This window comes from Mesoplodon bidens (assembly GCF_964165515.1).
Source record: "Mesoplodon bidens genome assembly, chromosome: 6".
In the NCBI taxonomy this organism is placed as follows: domain Eukaryota; kingdom Metazoa; phylum Chordata; class Mammalia; order Artiodactyla; family Ziphiidae; genus Mesoplodon; species Mesoplodon bidens.
In genome coordinates, this window is record NC_138162.1 from 38,569,451 (window position 1) to 38,586,298 (window position 16,848).

General features: G+C 34.9%; 1 protein-coding gene and 1 pseudogene across 2 annotated transcripts in view; one reads left to right on the forward strand and one right to left on the reverse strand.

The window, feature by feature from the left end:
* The window catches only part of ZNF782 (zinc finger protein 782), a 58,549-nt gene extending 42,013 nt beyond the window's left edge, over positions 1 to 16,536 (forward strand). The window contains exons 5-6 of the mRNA XM_081238274.1: positions 7,764 to 7,859; positions 12,124 to 16,536. Coding sequence (XP_081094400.1) covers positions 7,764 to 7,859; positions 12,124 to 14,006 — 1,979 coding nt within the window. The 3' untranslated portion in view covers positions 14,007 to 16,536. The remainder of the gene's footprint in view (positions 1 to 7,763; positions 7,860 to 12,123) is intronic.
* On the reverse strand, positions 5,228 to 5,793 carry LOC308618774 (NTF2-related export protein 2-like; annotated as a pseudogene). The gene has a single exon. The product of its transcript is annotated as an NTF2-related export protein 2-like (transcript).
* Positions 16,537 to 16,848: the final 312 nt, after the last annotated feature.

Here is a 16,848-nt window from a genome sequence, read left to right on the forward strand (position 1 = left end):
CATTACCACCAGAGCTGCCCTATAAGAAATGTTAAAGGGAGCTCTTCAGGTTGAAATGAAAGGATGCTAGATGGTGACTAGCATGTAGCATCTCCAGTAAAGGCAAAGGCATGGACTAATATATAAGCCAGTATTATTTTAACTTTGGTATATAGCAACACTTTTTTTCTGCAAAATTTAACAAATACATAAAAATAATTATAAATCTATGTTATTGGGCTCACAATGTATACAGGTTTAATTTGTGAGATCAGTAACATAAAGGTAGAGGATAGAGCTCTAGAGTTTTTTTTATGATTGAAATTAAATTGACATCAATTTAAATTAAATTGTTATAGCTATGTATATAACCACCATGATAAAAAAAATCTACAGAATATACATAAACAGAAATGAGATGGAAATCAAAATATGTCAGGACAAAAAAATCAACTAAACACAAATGGTGCCAGTAATGGAGGAAATGAGGCCCAAAAAACTATAATACATACCAGAAGCCAGTAGCCAATTAAATGAAGTAAGTCATCCCTTGTCAGTAAGTACTTTAAGTGTAAAGGGATTAATTCTATCAAAAGATAGAGATTGCCAGAATGAATTTTAAAACAATTGATCCAACTCTATTCTGTCTTATAAGAGACTTAATTTAGATCTAAAAACACATTTAGGTTGAAAATGAAAGATGGGAAAAGTTATTCTATGCAAATAGTAACCAAAAGACAGTAGGGAGGCTATACTATTATCAGACAAAGTAGACTTTAAGTCAGAAACGGTTACAAGAGACAGAAAAGGACATTATATATTGATAAAAGGGCCAGTCCACCAAAAAGAATGTATAAGCATATATGTACCAAACGTCAGAGTCTCAAAATATATGAAGGAAACATTGACAGAATCGAAGAGAAAAGCATACAATTCTACAGTAGTAAACACTTCAATATTCCACTTTCAATAATGGAATAAACAACCAGATGAAAATTAAGTAAAGGACTTGAACAACATCATAAACCAACTGAACCTAACAGATATATAGAAGACTCCACCCAAGTTCAGTAGACTACACATTTTTTTCTTATGTGCATATGAATCATTCTCTATACCACAAAACAAGCTTTAACACATTTTAAAAGACTGAAATCATATGTAGTATCTGTTCCCATCAAAATTAATGAAACCAAGAAATCATTGACAGAAAATGAAATGTCATAAATATATAGAAAATAAGATGCTCTTAAAAACCAATGAGTCAAAGAAGAAATCATAAGGGAAATTAGAAAATACCTTGAGAGAGTAAAAGTGTTAACACAGTATACCAAAACTCATGGGATATGGTGAAAGTAACACTTTGTAGCTGTAAACACATATACAGAACAAGAAAAAAAGATCCCAAATCTATAACCTAACTTTACACCTTAAGGAACTGAGAGACAGAAGAGCAAACTAAACCTAAAGCCAGCAGAAGGAAGAAGATATTATAGATTAGAAAAGAGATAAATAATAGAAAAACAGTAAAGAAAATCAATGAAACCAAAAGTTGGTTCTTTGACAAAGTAATGAAATGCACAAACCTTAGCTAGATTGAATAAGAAAAAAAGAAGGCTCAAATTAACAAATCAGAAATGACAGTGAGGTAGTATTACCAATTCCACAGAAATAAAATAATTATGGAAATACTATGAGTAATTATATACCAGCAGATTGGACAACCTAGATGAAATGGTCAGATTCCTAGAAACCCATTGTTTTCCAAAACAAAACTATAAAGAAATAGAAAATGAAATAGATCTATAAGTAATTTCTAGTACAATTCTCCAATAAAAGGAAGCAACTATGGAGAAGTGGCTGTTCTGGGGGCATGGAACATAGAAGATGAGTATGTAGGAACTTAAGGAGATACTCAGAAAACAGAATGATGGGGATATGTCAAAGAACATAGGAGCCAAACTGAAAGAGCTCCCAATAGCCAAAGCTGCAACAATTTGAGCAGTAAAATAATATAGTGTTGGTTTATAACAAAGTATAAATTACTTATGAGTCCATACTGATATGTGATTAAGTAAATAAATAAATGGGAGAGAACAGAAACATCTCTGTCACAGAATTACTAATAATTTATGTAATTGCTCCACCTTCAAGGAGGTGGAGTAGAATTCCCCACCCGTTTAGTGGGCTGTGCCTAGTGACTTCCTTCTAAAGAGTACAATATGGGGACTTACCTGGCGATCCAGTGTTTAAGACTCCACACTTCCATTGCAGGGGGCATGAGTTCAGTCCCTGGTTGGGGAACTAAGATCCTGCATGCCACACGGCCAAAAATTAAAAACTTAAAAATTAAAAAAAATAAAGAGTACAGTATGCATGGGGGTAGGGATGGGGGTGGGGAGTAACTTTACATTGGAGAATCCTGGCACACACTACCTCAACCAAGTTCTCATCAGTGATAAGTCATATTGATAGCATGTACCCTTGATAAGGTGGGGTAAGAATGACAGTCATTTTACCTCTGTGGCCTTTCTCCCAAAAATACAACCCCATTTTTAACGGTGAGAAAAACATCAGACAAACCCAAACTGAAGGACCCTTTTACAGTGTCTTCTAAACTGTCAAGATTACCAAAAAAGATTATCACTTACAGTCTAGAGGAGGCTAAAGAAGCATGATAACTAAATGTAATGTGGTATCCTGGATGGAATTGTGGAACAGGAAAAAAAAAAAATGATTACGTTAAAAAAAAACCAAGGAGGGCTTTCCTGGTGGCGCAGTGGTTGAGAGTCCGCCTGCCGATGCAGGGGATACGGGTTCGTGCCCCGGTCTGGGAAGATCCCACATGCCGTGGAGCGGCCAGGCCCGTGAGCCATGGCTGCTGAGCCTGCGCGTCCGGAGCCTGTGCTCCACTACGGGAGAGGCTACAACAGTGAGAGGCCCGCGTACCACAAAAAAAAACAAAACAAACAAACAAAAAAAAAACAAGGAAATTGAATAAAGTATAGATTCTATTTAATAATGTATCAGTATTATATTAATAGTTATGACAAATCTGCTAGTAATGTAAGATGTTAACAGTAGGGTATGGGTGCAGGTTGCACAGGAATTCTCCTTTCTCTCTGCAACTTTTCTGTGAATTTAAAGCTATTCTAAAATAAAACATTTATTAAAAAAAACATCAGTGCATGTTCACAGCAGAATGGAGAGGAAAGAGGGGAAAAACATCACTGAACTTTATAAGGGAACAATAGAAATGGCTCAATCATTACAGAGGCAAAACAAAATAGAATACAGATGAACAGAACATCAGGGAACTATGGGTCTACAACAAAATCTCTTAACATTTGTGTCTCTGGAGTCAGAGAAGGAAAGGCTAAAAATTTTTTCAAAAAAATTATGGCTGAAATTTTTCCAAATTTGGAAAAAGCAATTCATATACAAGTCTTAAAACATTCAGTTCATGAACAGTATACAACCACTCAATTCCATTATTGCTAGTTATATGCAGCTTTTACCTGAGACTGTTCTCCTTAAGGGAAAGGGCAGTGTTTGGGCAATCTGATTGTTGCTGCTAAAGCTGTGGTTTTAAAAAGCCATTCTAAAATCAGAATAAACTCACTTTGTGTAGAATATAACGTGTACTACAAGTACTACAGTACTACAAGAAGGTGTGGTCTAAAATCAGTTGCATCCCCTTCTCCTACTTAATTCTATTTTGTTAATATATCAGAAATGTAATGTGTAGTTTGGGACAAGAGTAAATGAATCACTGATTTTCAAATTAAGTGGCAAGAAACATTAACTTTGAGTTGCAGTGTAGAAACAAAGCTGGCACATCTAGTGTAAAAACATGAAAACAGTAAATTCAAAAATGGAAAGACACTAAAAGTTTAACCAAAAACAAAGCTAGATTTATTTTTCTTTAGATGTTGAGACGTAAAATCAATCAGTTGGTTCTTTTGAAGTATGTGGGCTTATGAAGATCTGCTGTTCTTTATTTTCTCTAAAAAGACAAAGTGTTAGCCACATAACAGGAACATGTTTTATAACAGATTTATTTGCTCAGTGCCATATGGAAGAAGAAATCATGAGATTACATAATTTTAACTTTAGTAAAAAGATTGTGCAGTTGACAGTGTAAACACAGGGAATAAATCACTCACTTTGGGGGTGGGTAGTACATAAGAGACTTTTGGCCTGAAGTTCATGTGGAAGACTTAGAAGGGCCCCAAAGAGAGAGCGATGGCTTTGTTTCCAACTTTCCTGTCAGACCCTGCTGCAGGATCAGGCTTATTGCTGACATTTTACCCCCATAAGTTCTTGAATAAAGTGAGACATTTATTGGTGATAAGTATGAGGTGAATTAGAAAACCTTTAAAAATAATTCTTAGACCAAAAGTGACATTCATGACCATTTGGTAAGGATACTTATTATCTTAATGGCTTAAATCCTAAAATTAGGCGACATTTTTAGGAGGTAGAAAACAAGTACCAAAAGTATACCATTGTTACCCTGCCTTACTTTTGGCCAACCTCGGATCTCTACAGTTCTCACTCCACATTCTCCCATTAGAGCTATTAGTCCTACTACCTGCCATTCACTACCTAAAGTTACAGACCTGGAGCTGCCAAGAAAAACGTTTTTAAGAAGTTTGCTTTTAAGCCACTGAGTGTATTCAGCACTCAGGTATTAATCCAGAACATTTTACACCTCTCTAGTAGATCAATTCAGTTCATAGGAAGACAAGCCGACATTTAAAAAACCCACATTTCTTAACATAGAAAGACTATTGAACATCTCTACGTGAGATTCTAGTATGTCAGAGTAGTTATGTAAACCTAAATTAGTAATGTGTTCATTGAACTGATTGTAAAAGCGTTATATTAAAACTGCATTACCACTGTTTACCAAAAATAGGTACATGTTGTACTACAAAATTAACTAAATAAAAAAAAAAAACCTCCACTTCCTCCCAGAGAGGTTACATTGTGCTGATATCCCATAGACAGTACAATAAAAGGATTTCATTTTTGCGATATGCTGGGCTCACAGTGAGTACGTTAGTACAGAGGTCATAGCTTTAATGTTGCTGTAAGAATGTCATTAGTGAAACTTATATAAGGCATGTAGAAAACTAGCATTAAAGCTCTTAAGGGCAACAATTCAAACTGGCAGCTGCTAGAAAAGGTGCTGCTAGGAATAAAAAAATATTAAAGAAATTTAGTTTCAGCACATACTAGTTTTTCATGCTTCTACAATGAAATTAATTAATTCACATAAATTTCTGTTGCTGGAACTAATGGACCAAAAGTGAATGGACTTTTGCCCCCTTTGACTACTAGCCCAATCTTGAAAATGGAAGCAGTCACTTGCAGTCTTCCACACAGTATTGTTAGGAGAAGACTAAGCAGTCAGCAGGAAGTTCTGGTTGAAGTAGTGTTTGTTTCCATCAAACTTCACAGTTCCACTGGTCACAACAAGAACTGTAGTCTGGGCCTGAGTAGCTTGCTCATGAACTGGCTGGCAGTCTAACATATTGACCTGGAACTCACTAGAAGGCAATATCTCAAAAAAATTAGGGCTTCCAGTCCTGTAACAACATTTCCATTACATATTAAAGTGGCCTTGTCCAGATACAGCCTGGTTAGTGCCCATCTTCTTTTGTCCATTGTCTCATAGTAAATATTGACAAATTCCTCAGCAGCTCTGCATGCCTGATCTACATACGTTTTAAAATCCCTAACATTCCCAACTCTTGCTAGTTCCCATTTCCTACAGTACATTATTGTTTTAAAACACAATTTATTATTTTTAAGAGAGTTCTGAAAATGAGAAAAGTTTATTTTTATCCTCTTGTTTCCAGATTATGGTGCTCTTTTTTCTATGTATTAATCCAAATTTCCACCCGATAACATTTTTCTTCTGTCGGAAGAATTTCTTTTAGAGAGTTAACTTTCCTGTAACACGTGTCAGTTGGTCATAAATTCTTTCAATTTTTATTTGTTTGAAAATGACATATTTGCCAAGCATAAAATTCTAGGTTGACTTTTTTGCTTTCAGTACTTTAAAATTGTCACTTCATAGTCTCCTGGCTTGTATAATTTCTGACAAGAAGTAGACATTCATTCTTTTTTTTTCTCTGTACATATTATGTCTTTCACTATCTATTGAACATTTTATCACTGGTTTTAGCAATTTAATTTTAATGTATCTTGGTGTGGTTTTCTTCATGTTTCTTCTCCTTGGCATTCATTTAGCTTCTTGGATCTGTCGGTTTATACACTTCTTCAAATATTGAACCTTTGCCCTTTATTTTTTCCATCCTCCTTTTTTTCTTCTGAAATGCTAATTACACATGTTACATAACTTTATCCCACAGGTCACAGAGATAACTGTTTATTATTTTCCAGTCTTTATTCACTGTGGGTTTCTTCTTCCATAGTTTTTATTTATATACCTTAAAGTTATCTATCTACCTTATGTCATTTAGCCTTCCTTATGTGGTATATATACTATTATTAATCCTATCCAGTGTTTTTTTGTTTGTTGTTTGGTTGGTTTGTTTTCTCATTTCAGATATTTTTCATATTTAGAATTTCAGTTAGGAACTTCTTTTTTATAAATTCCCTTTGTATTCTCATCATGGAGTATGTTTACTGTTTTAATGACCTTGATTATTAATTGTATATGTGTCATTTCTTACTCTGTGGCTTACTGATTCATTTTTCTCCTTGAGTACAATCATATATCCCTTTTATTCATACCTAGTATTTTTTTTTATTGAGGGCTAAATGCTGTGGATTTTACATTGTTAGGTGCTAGTTTTGTTGTATTATTTTAAATCTTTTGGGGCCTTTTCTGGGATGTAGTTAAATTACTTGGAATTACTTTGATCCTTTCAAGGTTTGCTTTAAGCTTTGTTATATTGGATTCAGAGCTCACTTTACTCTTGGACTAATTTGGCTCCTCTACCAAGTCAATAAATACCCTTCTGGTTATTCTACCCAATTGGCCATGGATTAGGAAGTTTTTCTACCCTGGCAAATAGAAAAAGAAGTTCCTACCTCTCTTTGTGCTTTGGTAATACTTCAGGCTACTCTTTTTTCACTGGTCTTCCCCCCAACCTCAAGTGTTTTCCTTACACTTTCAAGTACTCAGGAGATCCTTCTGCATATCAGATAGAGAAAGACGCTGTATGTTTCTTCTCTTGTATTTTATTTTACAAATCCTAGTTTTCATGACTTCCTTAAAATCCAGTTCTGTTGCCTTAACTTACTGAATCAGCTAAGCTCTGTTTTGGTCGTCTCTTTTTGCATTATGGGTTGAAAACTCTCCAAGCAATAAGCTGTGATAATCACAGGGCTCACCTCATTTGTTTCTCTATTCTCAAGTATCCCTGTCTGTACTGCCTGTTTTCCAAATCTAAAACCCATTTCATATAGTTTGTATGGGTTTTTTTAAATGTCTCATATGAAGGGTAAATTAGTTCCTTTTACTCCATTATGGCCAGATATGAAATTGGTCCTTACGAAATCTCATTTGAAGCACAGACATTGACTGTTTTAGAACTTAATGTTATTTAGGCTTGTGACTCAAGGGTTTAAGAAGAGTGATCCATCATGAGTGTAAGAAAATGTTTTTTGCTGTCATTTCTGCCCCCCCAAAAAAATTCTAGCAAGCACCCTCAATGTACCACTTCTGAAGCTATACCTTTCTTCACATTCAGAAACAGTGAAACCTATGCAGCTAACTCAAGTGCTAAAGTATTTCCCTTTTACAGGGTACTGCTTTACAAAACCAGAACTGATTTTCATGTTGGAACAAGGAGAAGATCCGTGGTTATTAGAGAAAGAATTTGTAAACAGAAGTTCCCCAGGTGAGTTACTGAATACTGGCAGAAGGCATCCAAGAAAATTAGATCCAAAGTGATCACCTAGAAGTGAGCAGTTTGAAATGTTTTTCAGCACTCTCCCATTAGAGGCCTTCACATTTGAAACATTAGAAATAATAGATCTATTAAAAGGTAGAAGGGGGACAACTAAAGAAAGGAATGGAATGTAAGTATGTTGATATTCTCATCTTTAAAAAATGGGAGCTAAGTGTACCCTTTGAAGCTGAAAAATTAAGTAATGGTTGTATATTTAACAGTAAAAAGATAAAAACAAAGAAAAGTTAATGAAACAACTAAAATTGGGAGTAAACAGATCAGAAGAGAGAAATAAACAAATTTTATCATTATATAATAATAAATTACTATATACAATCGAAATAAATAGATGATTACATAGTATAATTAGAAAGCATAAAAACTAGAGCAAACTGCAACCTTCCTTATTGTTTACATTTGACAGAGCAAAGAAAACAGATCTGTTACTAGAAAAGTTTCTTATAAAGCTGTATATCAAGGGTCCCCAGGATCATCATCAGGTTCGTTAACTCACCTTGGAGGACTCAGCATATAGGCATACTCATAACTAAGATTTATACAGTGAAATCATACAAATCAAAATCAACAAAGAGAAAAGGTGCATGGGGCAAAGTCAAGAGAAAACCAGGTGTGACAACACATGTGAAATATGTACCTGGAAAGTTCATTTGAGATGAGGTGCCCAGCGTTTTCACTGGGGGCTGCTCATGTAAGCACCCTCTGTCTAGCATGTATCAAAATTGTAGGCTTTCAGTTGGAAACTAGGTATTCAGCATAAATATATTGTTTGTACAAACAGTTTAGGCTCATTGAGTCCCTCTTAGTAGTTCTGGGAATCTTGGGAACCATCTCAAAATCTAAGTTCCCAGATGCCAGCTAAGGGCTAATCTTGTAAACAGGCCTTTCTAAGGGTAGCAGTCTCAGGCCTGCTGTGTTAAACATTCTCTGCACAAAAGCTATGCAAACACACATAGAGTAAGACAAACATATCTGACATATGAACTACCAAGGTAAATGGATCTTAATACACCTATTAAGAGAAAATGCTATCATACTGTATCAGAGATACACCTAGAAAATAATTTAGAAAGTTTGAAAATACAGTCATGAATTGTTAAGACTATAAACATAAAAACAATTCAGTGTTTATTTATCTCAAAGTTCAATTCAGGTCAAAAAAAGGTGAGAAACGATGCAGGGGACGCGGGTTCGTGCCCCGGTCCGGGAGGATCCCACATGCCATGGAGCGGCTGGGCCCGTGAGCCATGGCCGCTGAGCCTGCGCGTCCGGAGCCTGTGCTCCGCGACGGGAGAGGCCACAACAGTGAGAGGCCCGCGTACCGCAAAAAAAAAAAAAAAAAAAAAAAGGTGAGAAAAAGGACATTTTGATAATGCTAAAGAAGATGATTTTTAAAGGATACATAAAAGTTTAAAATATTAGTACATCAAATAAGTTATTCATCAGGATTCATAAAACAAAAAACTGCAAGAGTTATAAGGAGAAATAGGAACACATTAGATGTAGTCAACCTTAATATGCCTCTCTGATTTCATTCCATAGCCTGTGGACTCTAGAATAGTGCTTGGCAAACTATGGCCCACAGGTCAAATCCTGCCTTCTGCTTGTTTTGGTAAAGAAACATTTATTGGAACACAGCAATATCCATTTGTTTACATATTCAAGCTACAAGGCAGAGTTGAATTGTTGCAATAGAGAGTGAATAACCAGCAAAGCCTAAAACATTTACTCTCTGGCCTCTTACAGAAAAAGTTTACCAACCTCTGGTCTAGACATTATAAATAGCATATTTTATAAAATGAATCTATTATGGTCTGAAAACAAAGCTATGCAAACACACTACATAATTATTCTGAAAACAAAGAATAAACCTCCTTTTAAATGACCTTGGAACATTGACAAAATGTAAAAGTATTTTAGGCAAATTCTACAAAGTAAAGATATTATTGTCAAATAACACTATAAATTGCAAACAATATGAGAAACTTTTAAATCCCTCTATCTTAAAATTAATAATGAATATATATCTTTAAAAACCTATTTCATAAAAGAGTAAGTTAAAACTGTACAGTATCCAGAAATTATTTTTTAATGAAAAACATGTTTATTAGACTCTTTGCACTATAGATGAAATGGTGCTTAGAGGAAACTATTTTAGCCTCATATACTTATTTTTAAAAGCAATAAAGTTTTAAAAGAAAACTAAGCAAAGCAAGAAATGTAATAAAGATAAAACATTATAGTTATAAAACGTTATAAAGCCAAAAGGTGGTTCTTGGAATAAAAGCAAATAAAATAGCTAAACCTCAGCTAGAAAAAGAGAAGAAAGCACTATTACTCATTTTAAGTTTGGGCTCAGATTCCTACTTCTATAATATAATGTTGGAATACTTTAGCCTATACTTTTTCTCTTACTTTTGTAAACTCTTAGCCCATTTGATGGATGTGTCAAAAAAAATGAGATTCTGTGCCAGATAGCATATAGTTACTGAATGAGCTCCTTTCCTCACCTGGATTATAATCTCCCAAAAAGAATGGTCTCTGTTTCACTCTTCCTTTCTGGGTATTTGTCACATGATAAATATTTTTTAATAACATTGTAGGCTGATTCCAAAGTCAGGTGGAGAGAGGCATTTCATACTGATTCACTTAGAAAACACAATCCACAAATGTAAATGCCCAAGTCAATTTTCTGGGACTTTTGAATCATCCAATGTAGGTGTTGCTGGATCTGAACCCTTATATTAGTAAAAGAACTCTCTAGGTAATTCCTATGCATGGAGCTTTCTATGGACCACTAAATTTATATTACAGAGAGATGCAAAGTATATCACAGTGAGGGTTTTATTTTGGAAAAGTGAGCAAAGCTGCATAAACATATTTTATATTATGTAAGATGCTGTTGATTAAATGGTGAGCCATTATTTTAAGTACAACCAAGAGAGAAGATGCTGCTCATTTAATTATGGATTTGCCATCAGTTTTATGATGCCTCCTGATTTTGGTGATGGTTGTTTACTTTAAAAATTGTGAGTCACAGACATTTTTTCATGGAGCGTGGGAATCAGGAGGACAATAGCAGTCAAATATGCACAGGAAATTTATGGTAAATAAATATAAAGGATACTTGTAGGGTTTCTAGGGCCACTTTGAAACATATGATCCTTAAGATTCTTACAGTGAATAAAAACTAGATATGTGGAAAAATAGATGGAAAATAGAATTAAGGATTGGACAGGGCATGACTGGTTTGGGGGAAATGAAAATGCGTAAACAAATTGAAAAGAGGAAAGTTAAAAGATTTGATGATTAAGAGGGACTCACTATTTAACAACCCTGATATAATACCAAGGCACCAGAACCAGGAAAGAGAGGTGACTCCAATATAGGTGGAAAAATTACTTTAACTCTCATCAGTTTTTTCACTTCCACCAATACATTTATGTTTCTGTTTCTGATTATTTCTTTCAACATGAGAAAGTTGGTGCCATGATACTTTTTTTTTGGCCACACTACGTGGCTTGCGGGATCTTAGTTCCCCGACCAGGGATTGAACCTGGGCCCATGGCAGAGAAATCGCTGAGTCCTAGCCACTGGACTGCCAGGGAATTCCCCATGATAAATTTATTTCAGTGTTGATGTGTAGAATGGAAAAATGGAGCTCCAGTTGGAATCATATACTAATGGTTATCAATGTAATCTGTGTTTTTGAATGTAGTCTCTGGTGTTCTTCCCTAATGCAAACTCTATCTCAATAAAGCCACTGAAAGCAATTCTCCATTGATACTTTTTGTTATCTACTTAGTGCAAAATCCTTGTTGAATTCATTTCAGTCTTTGTTTCATCTGTTCCCAGGATTCAACTCTCTCAAATATATTCTTCTTTTTTAATTGTTCCTTCCCCTTATATCCTCTTCTCTACCTGGTTTTGAAAATTATACTTTAAGATACCAAATATAGATGTAATTTCATTTCTAGATGCCTCTCTGTCTTTCCACTAGAAAAAGTTTTTTTAACAACAAAATAAGAGAGAATATACACTTGAAATTACTTTGTTTTTGGGAAACTGAGCCAGACACCAAGGAGTCAAATAATCAGTCAGATAATGGGGGATTTGTATATAAATTTCACTCCATAATAAGTGTGATATAAGTGTGTTTAATATCACTAAATATTTTAAATTTTCTCACTTTTAGAAGAATCCCAACCTGATGAACTCTTACAGGAGAGCCTAGAAAACCAAGGCAAACATTTGAGGCAAGTTTTATTCGTCAACAAATCATTGACTACAGAGCAAGAAATTTCAAGAAAACTATGTACTCTGGACATAAACATTTTCCCTGCAGAAACAATGCCTTGTAAATTTGACACTACAGGGTCTAGTTACTTGCTTCTTAGCTCATTGACCCCACACTGTCAGTATTCAAGAAAGAAGGCTTATGAGCTTAATGTATGTGAGAATTGGCTCCTCAGTATTAAGGATCGCAGAACTAATAATACTGGAGAGAAATCTTCTGTTTATAGTAAAAGTGTGAAAGCCTTTGGACATAAAGACAAAGTTATTCAGCATCAGACAATTCAGACTTTACAGCAAACTTTTGAATATAATGAATGTGGAAAAGATTTTCTTGAAAAGACTGCCCTTGTTACATCTAAGGATACCCACCCAAAAGTGAAATCTTATAAATTCAATAAATTTGGGGAAAACCAATATGATAAATCAACCTTGATAATCTCTCAGAGCAACCATCCAGAGGAGAAGAGTCACTATGAGTTTAATAAATATGAATATACTATTGATAAAAACAGAAATAATTTCAGTAGGATCACTCAAAGAACAGACACACAAGGGAAATCTTTCAGCCAAAAATTACACATTAGAGAACAGCAAAAAATTCATATAGGGGTGAAACCTTTTGAATATGGAAAGAATTTCAGCCATAATTCAACCCTCCAAGTGCATCAGAGAATTCACACAATAGACCAGTCCTCTGACTATGACACATGTACAGAATCATTGGCTTACCAGTCAACTTTCAATGTACATAAGAGAACTCAAATAACAGTGAAACCCTATGAGTGTAATGAATGTGGAAAATCCTGCACTATGACTTCATGCCTGATTCAGCCTCAGAAAAGTCACACAGAGGAGAAACCCTATGAATGTCATGAATGTGGGAAAGCTTTCAGTGAGAAGTCACGCCTAAGAAAACATCAGAGAACTCACACAGGAGAGAAACCCTATAAATGTGATGGATGTGAGAAAGCTTTCAGTGCAAAGTCAGGCCTAAGAATACATCAGAGAATTCACACAGGAGAGAAACCTTTTGAATGTAATGAATGTGGGAAATCTTTCAACTATAAATCAATCCTCATAGTACATCAGAGAACTCACACGGGGGAGAAACCCTTTGAATGTAATGAATGTGGAAAATCTTTCAGCCATATGTCAGGCCTAAGGAATCATCGGAGAACTCACACAGGAGAAAGACCATATAAATGTGATGAATGTGGGAAAGCTTTCAAACTGAAGTCAGGTCTAAGAAAACATCATAGAACTCATACAGGAGAGAAGCCCTATAAATGTAATCAATGTGGGAAAGCATTCGGTCAGAAATCACAACTCAGAGGACATCATAGAATTCACACAGGGGAGAAACCCTATACATGTAATCATTGTGGGGAAGCTTTTAGCCAGAAATCAAACCTCAGAGTACATCACAGAACTCACACTGGGGAGAAACCCTATAAATGTGATGAGTGTGGAAAAACTTTCAGGCAGAAATCAAATCTCAGAGGACATCAGAGAACTCACACAGGGGAGAAACCCTATGAATGTAGTGAATGTGCCAAAGCTTTCAGTGAGAAGTCAGTCCTAAGAAAACATCAGAGAACTCACACAGGAGAGAAACCCTATAATTGTAATCACTGTGGAGAAGCTTTCAGCCAGAAATCAAACCTCAGAGTACATCAGAGAACTCACACTGGGGAGAAACCCTATAAATGTGATAAATGTGGGAAAACTTTCAGCCAGAAATCAAGCCTTAGAGAACATCAGAAAGCCCACACAGGGAACTAAACATATAAATGTAATGAATATGGAAAAGCTCTGAGCTGGAAATCAAGTCTCGCAATACAAAATAAAACACGTAGGAGAGAACCCCTATGAATATAATGAACACTTGGAAGTTCCTCTGCAAGATACCAGCTTTCACTAAACATCAGAGAACTTACACAAGAGAAATTCTTGGAATATATTTTACACGGGCAGTCTCATCTTGAGTGCAGTCCTCATTGTAGATCAGAGAATTCAGCAAAGAAACTCTGTAAAGATAATGAATACAAGAAATACTCTGTGCATTCAATCCTTGGAAAACTCACACTGCAGAAGAACCCTGGGAATGTAACGAAAATTTCCAAACTTTGTCCCAGCAATCAAAATTCATTCATCATCAGAGAAATCAAACAGTGAGAAAATTGAGAATGTAATAAATGTGAGATAACCTTTAGCCAAAAGGCAGCTTTCTCAGTAAAGCAGAAAATACATAGAGACCTCACAGTGTATCAGAACAGACAAGAAATCAGGGTAATGGATGTGGGGAATCCTTCTACTGTAAGTCACACCTCAATTTGACTAACGCAGGGTAATAACTATTTGACATATAATGACTACTAATTGTTCACCAATAACCATTTCCTTTTTTCTCATGCCACACCTAGTCTAAATTTCTCAACTACTCTGTCATCCAAATGAGATCATATTTTTAACTTCTGGATAGTGAAATGTAGAGGTCAATGACAAGTCTTACTAAATACACCTCTCAAATTCTTAATGTTTTCTCATGTCCCTTGTCAGAATGGAGTGGAGATTACCCCCAGCAAAACCAAAGGGCCTCAAGCACAGAAGATGAAAGAGTACAAAGTAGAAAGAAACAGGGCCAAAGAATGACTGTTGAATGAAACTTTCTTCTGCATGTACACAGACATTTTGCTGTGATGAAATAAACTTGTCCTCTGCTGGGCTTCTACAGTTTGGGTGTACTTAATACTGATATTTACTCACCAACCCTCAGTTAACAAAGCCTATGAATGTGATTTCTGTGGACGTGTGAACTCAGTGTAGTGTATCAGAAATATCACACAGGAAAACCCCCTGACAACATCCTGAATGACCATAGTTTTTACCCACAACTCTTCCTCCTCGGTCAGGTAAATATCAGGGGAAGATATCTAACATTGCAACATATATGGGTAATCCTTTACCCAAAAAATGATATCTCATTAAATATCTGATAATCGAGCTGTGAATGTGTGAATGCTTTCAATGAGTCATCAAAGTTTAATATCTCTCAGAGTTTGTAATAAGGGAAAAATTTATCAATTTGAGAAAGGTAAATAATAGCCTTTATGTTATATAAAAACTTTCATATGTAATATTAAGACAGTTAATGAAATATAACAATATTGGTTCATGGATATTCACTAGAATAAGATTTTTAAAAATAAATAAATTGCATAAACTGCACAGTGTTGAATGTATGTGAATATTTTCTGAGTTCTCTATTGTGTGTCTATGTAAGTGTGCATGACACTTAGATGTTTGTTTTGTATGTATATTGGAAGTCAACTGCACTGTAATAGAATTATGTACCCCTTACTTAGTAACTATTCTGATATCAGCTATGATTTGCCACACGTATATTAATAACAAGTAAACCTTTTACAGGAAGTATCTGAAAATTCAGAATCCTATACCTCATTCCTTTTCTCCTGCTACCTCCTGACATGTGCATATAGGAGAGGCCATTGTTACTAAGCTGTCTTTTTTCAACAAAGTCAAACCATGTTTTCTGTGTACTTTTGTATCATCTCTGGGTCACTAATACAAATACTGTATTGAGGCATACACACATACAAATATATATATGTGTGTGTATATATTCTACAAATATATATAAAAGTGTGTGTATATATTCTATCTCTCTTTTCAATGTCACTGAGTCCTTCCTCAGTGGTATCAAGTATACTGATAAGCCCTTTGAAGGCATTCTTCATTTATTGTATGTGTTTTTTATTTCCAGCATTTAAATTTTACTATAGTTTATATCTCTCTGCTGAAATAACCTATCTGATCTTGCATGTTGTTTAGCTTTTTTACAATCATTTTATATGGTGTTTGGCATTCTCTGTCTCAGTTAAGCAACTGCTTGGGTTCTTGTTTCTCTCTGCAGCCACCTAGCTCTCCAGACTTTGGCCTAGTTTTTTGCCCTGCAATCTCAGATATCTGATGTATTCAAGAAAGGTTGTTAAATTTAAACTCTTCCCATATGTCTTCTTGTTTAGGAATAGTAGCAGTGCTTTTTCCTGCTGTCTAATGATCTGAAATGTAACTGAAAGTTGTTAGTTGATTTTTGACATATGTTCCAGGGTAATTTGATGTGAAAAAGGTGACTTTTTTCAAAAATGGTGATAAAATAATTGGATAATCGTATATTTTAAATGCACCTTGATGTTTATACCATAATTAAAGATTTATTCAAAATAAATTATAAACCTAAACAAAATAGCTAATAGTACAAAATTTCTGCTGGGAAACATGGAAACTAATTTGAAGCACACAGCTATTTTTAATATGTAACACAAAGAATTGTGTGAGACATAAAAGCAAAAAAGATAAATTGGAGTTTATTAAAATCTAAAGTGTCTGCTTTTCAAGATTTTATTATGAAAACAAAAAAATCACACATTGGGAGAAAATGTCTCTAATAGATATGTCTGTCAAAGGACTTGCATCCACAGTATATAAAGAATGTTCATAATGCAATAATAATACAAGCAACTCAGTTTAAATGGGAAAAAAAGGATAAGATTAAAACAAGCATTTCACAACAGAAGCTATATAGATAGCCAGTAAGTACTAG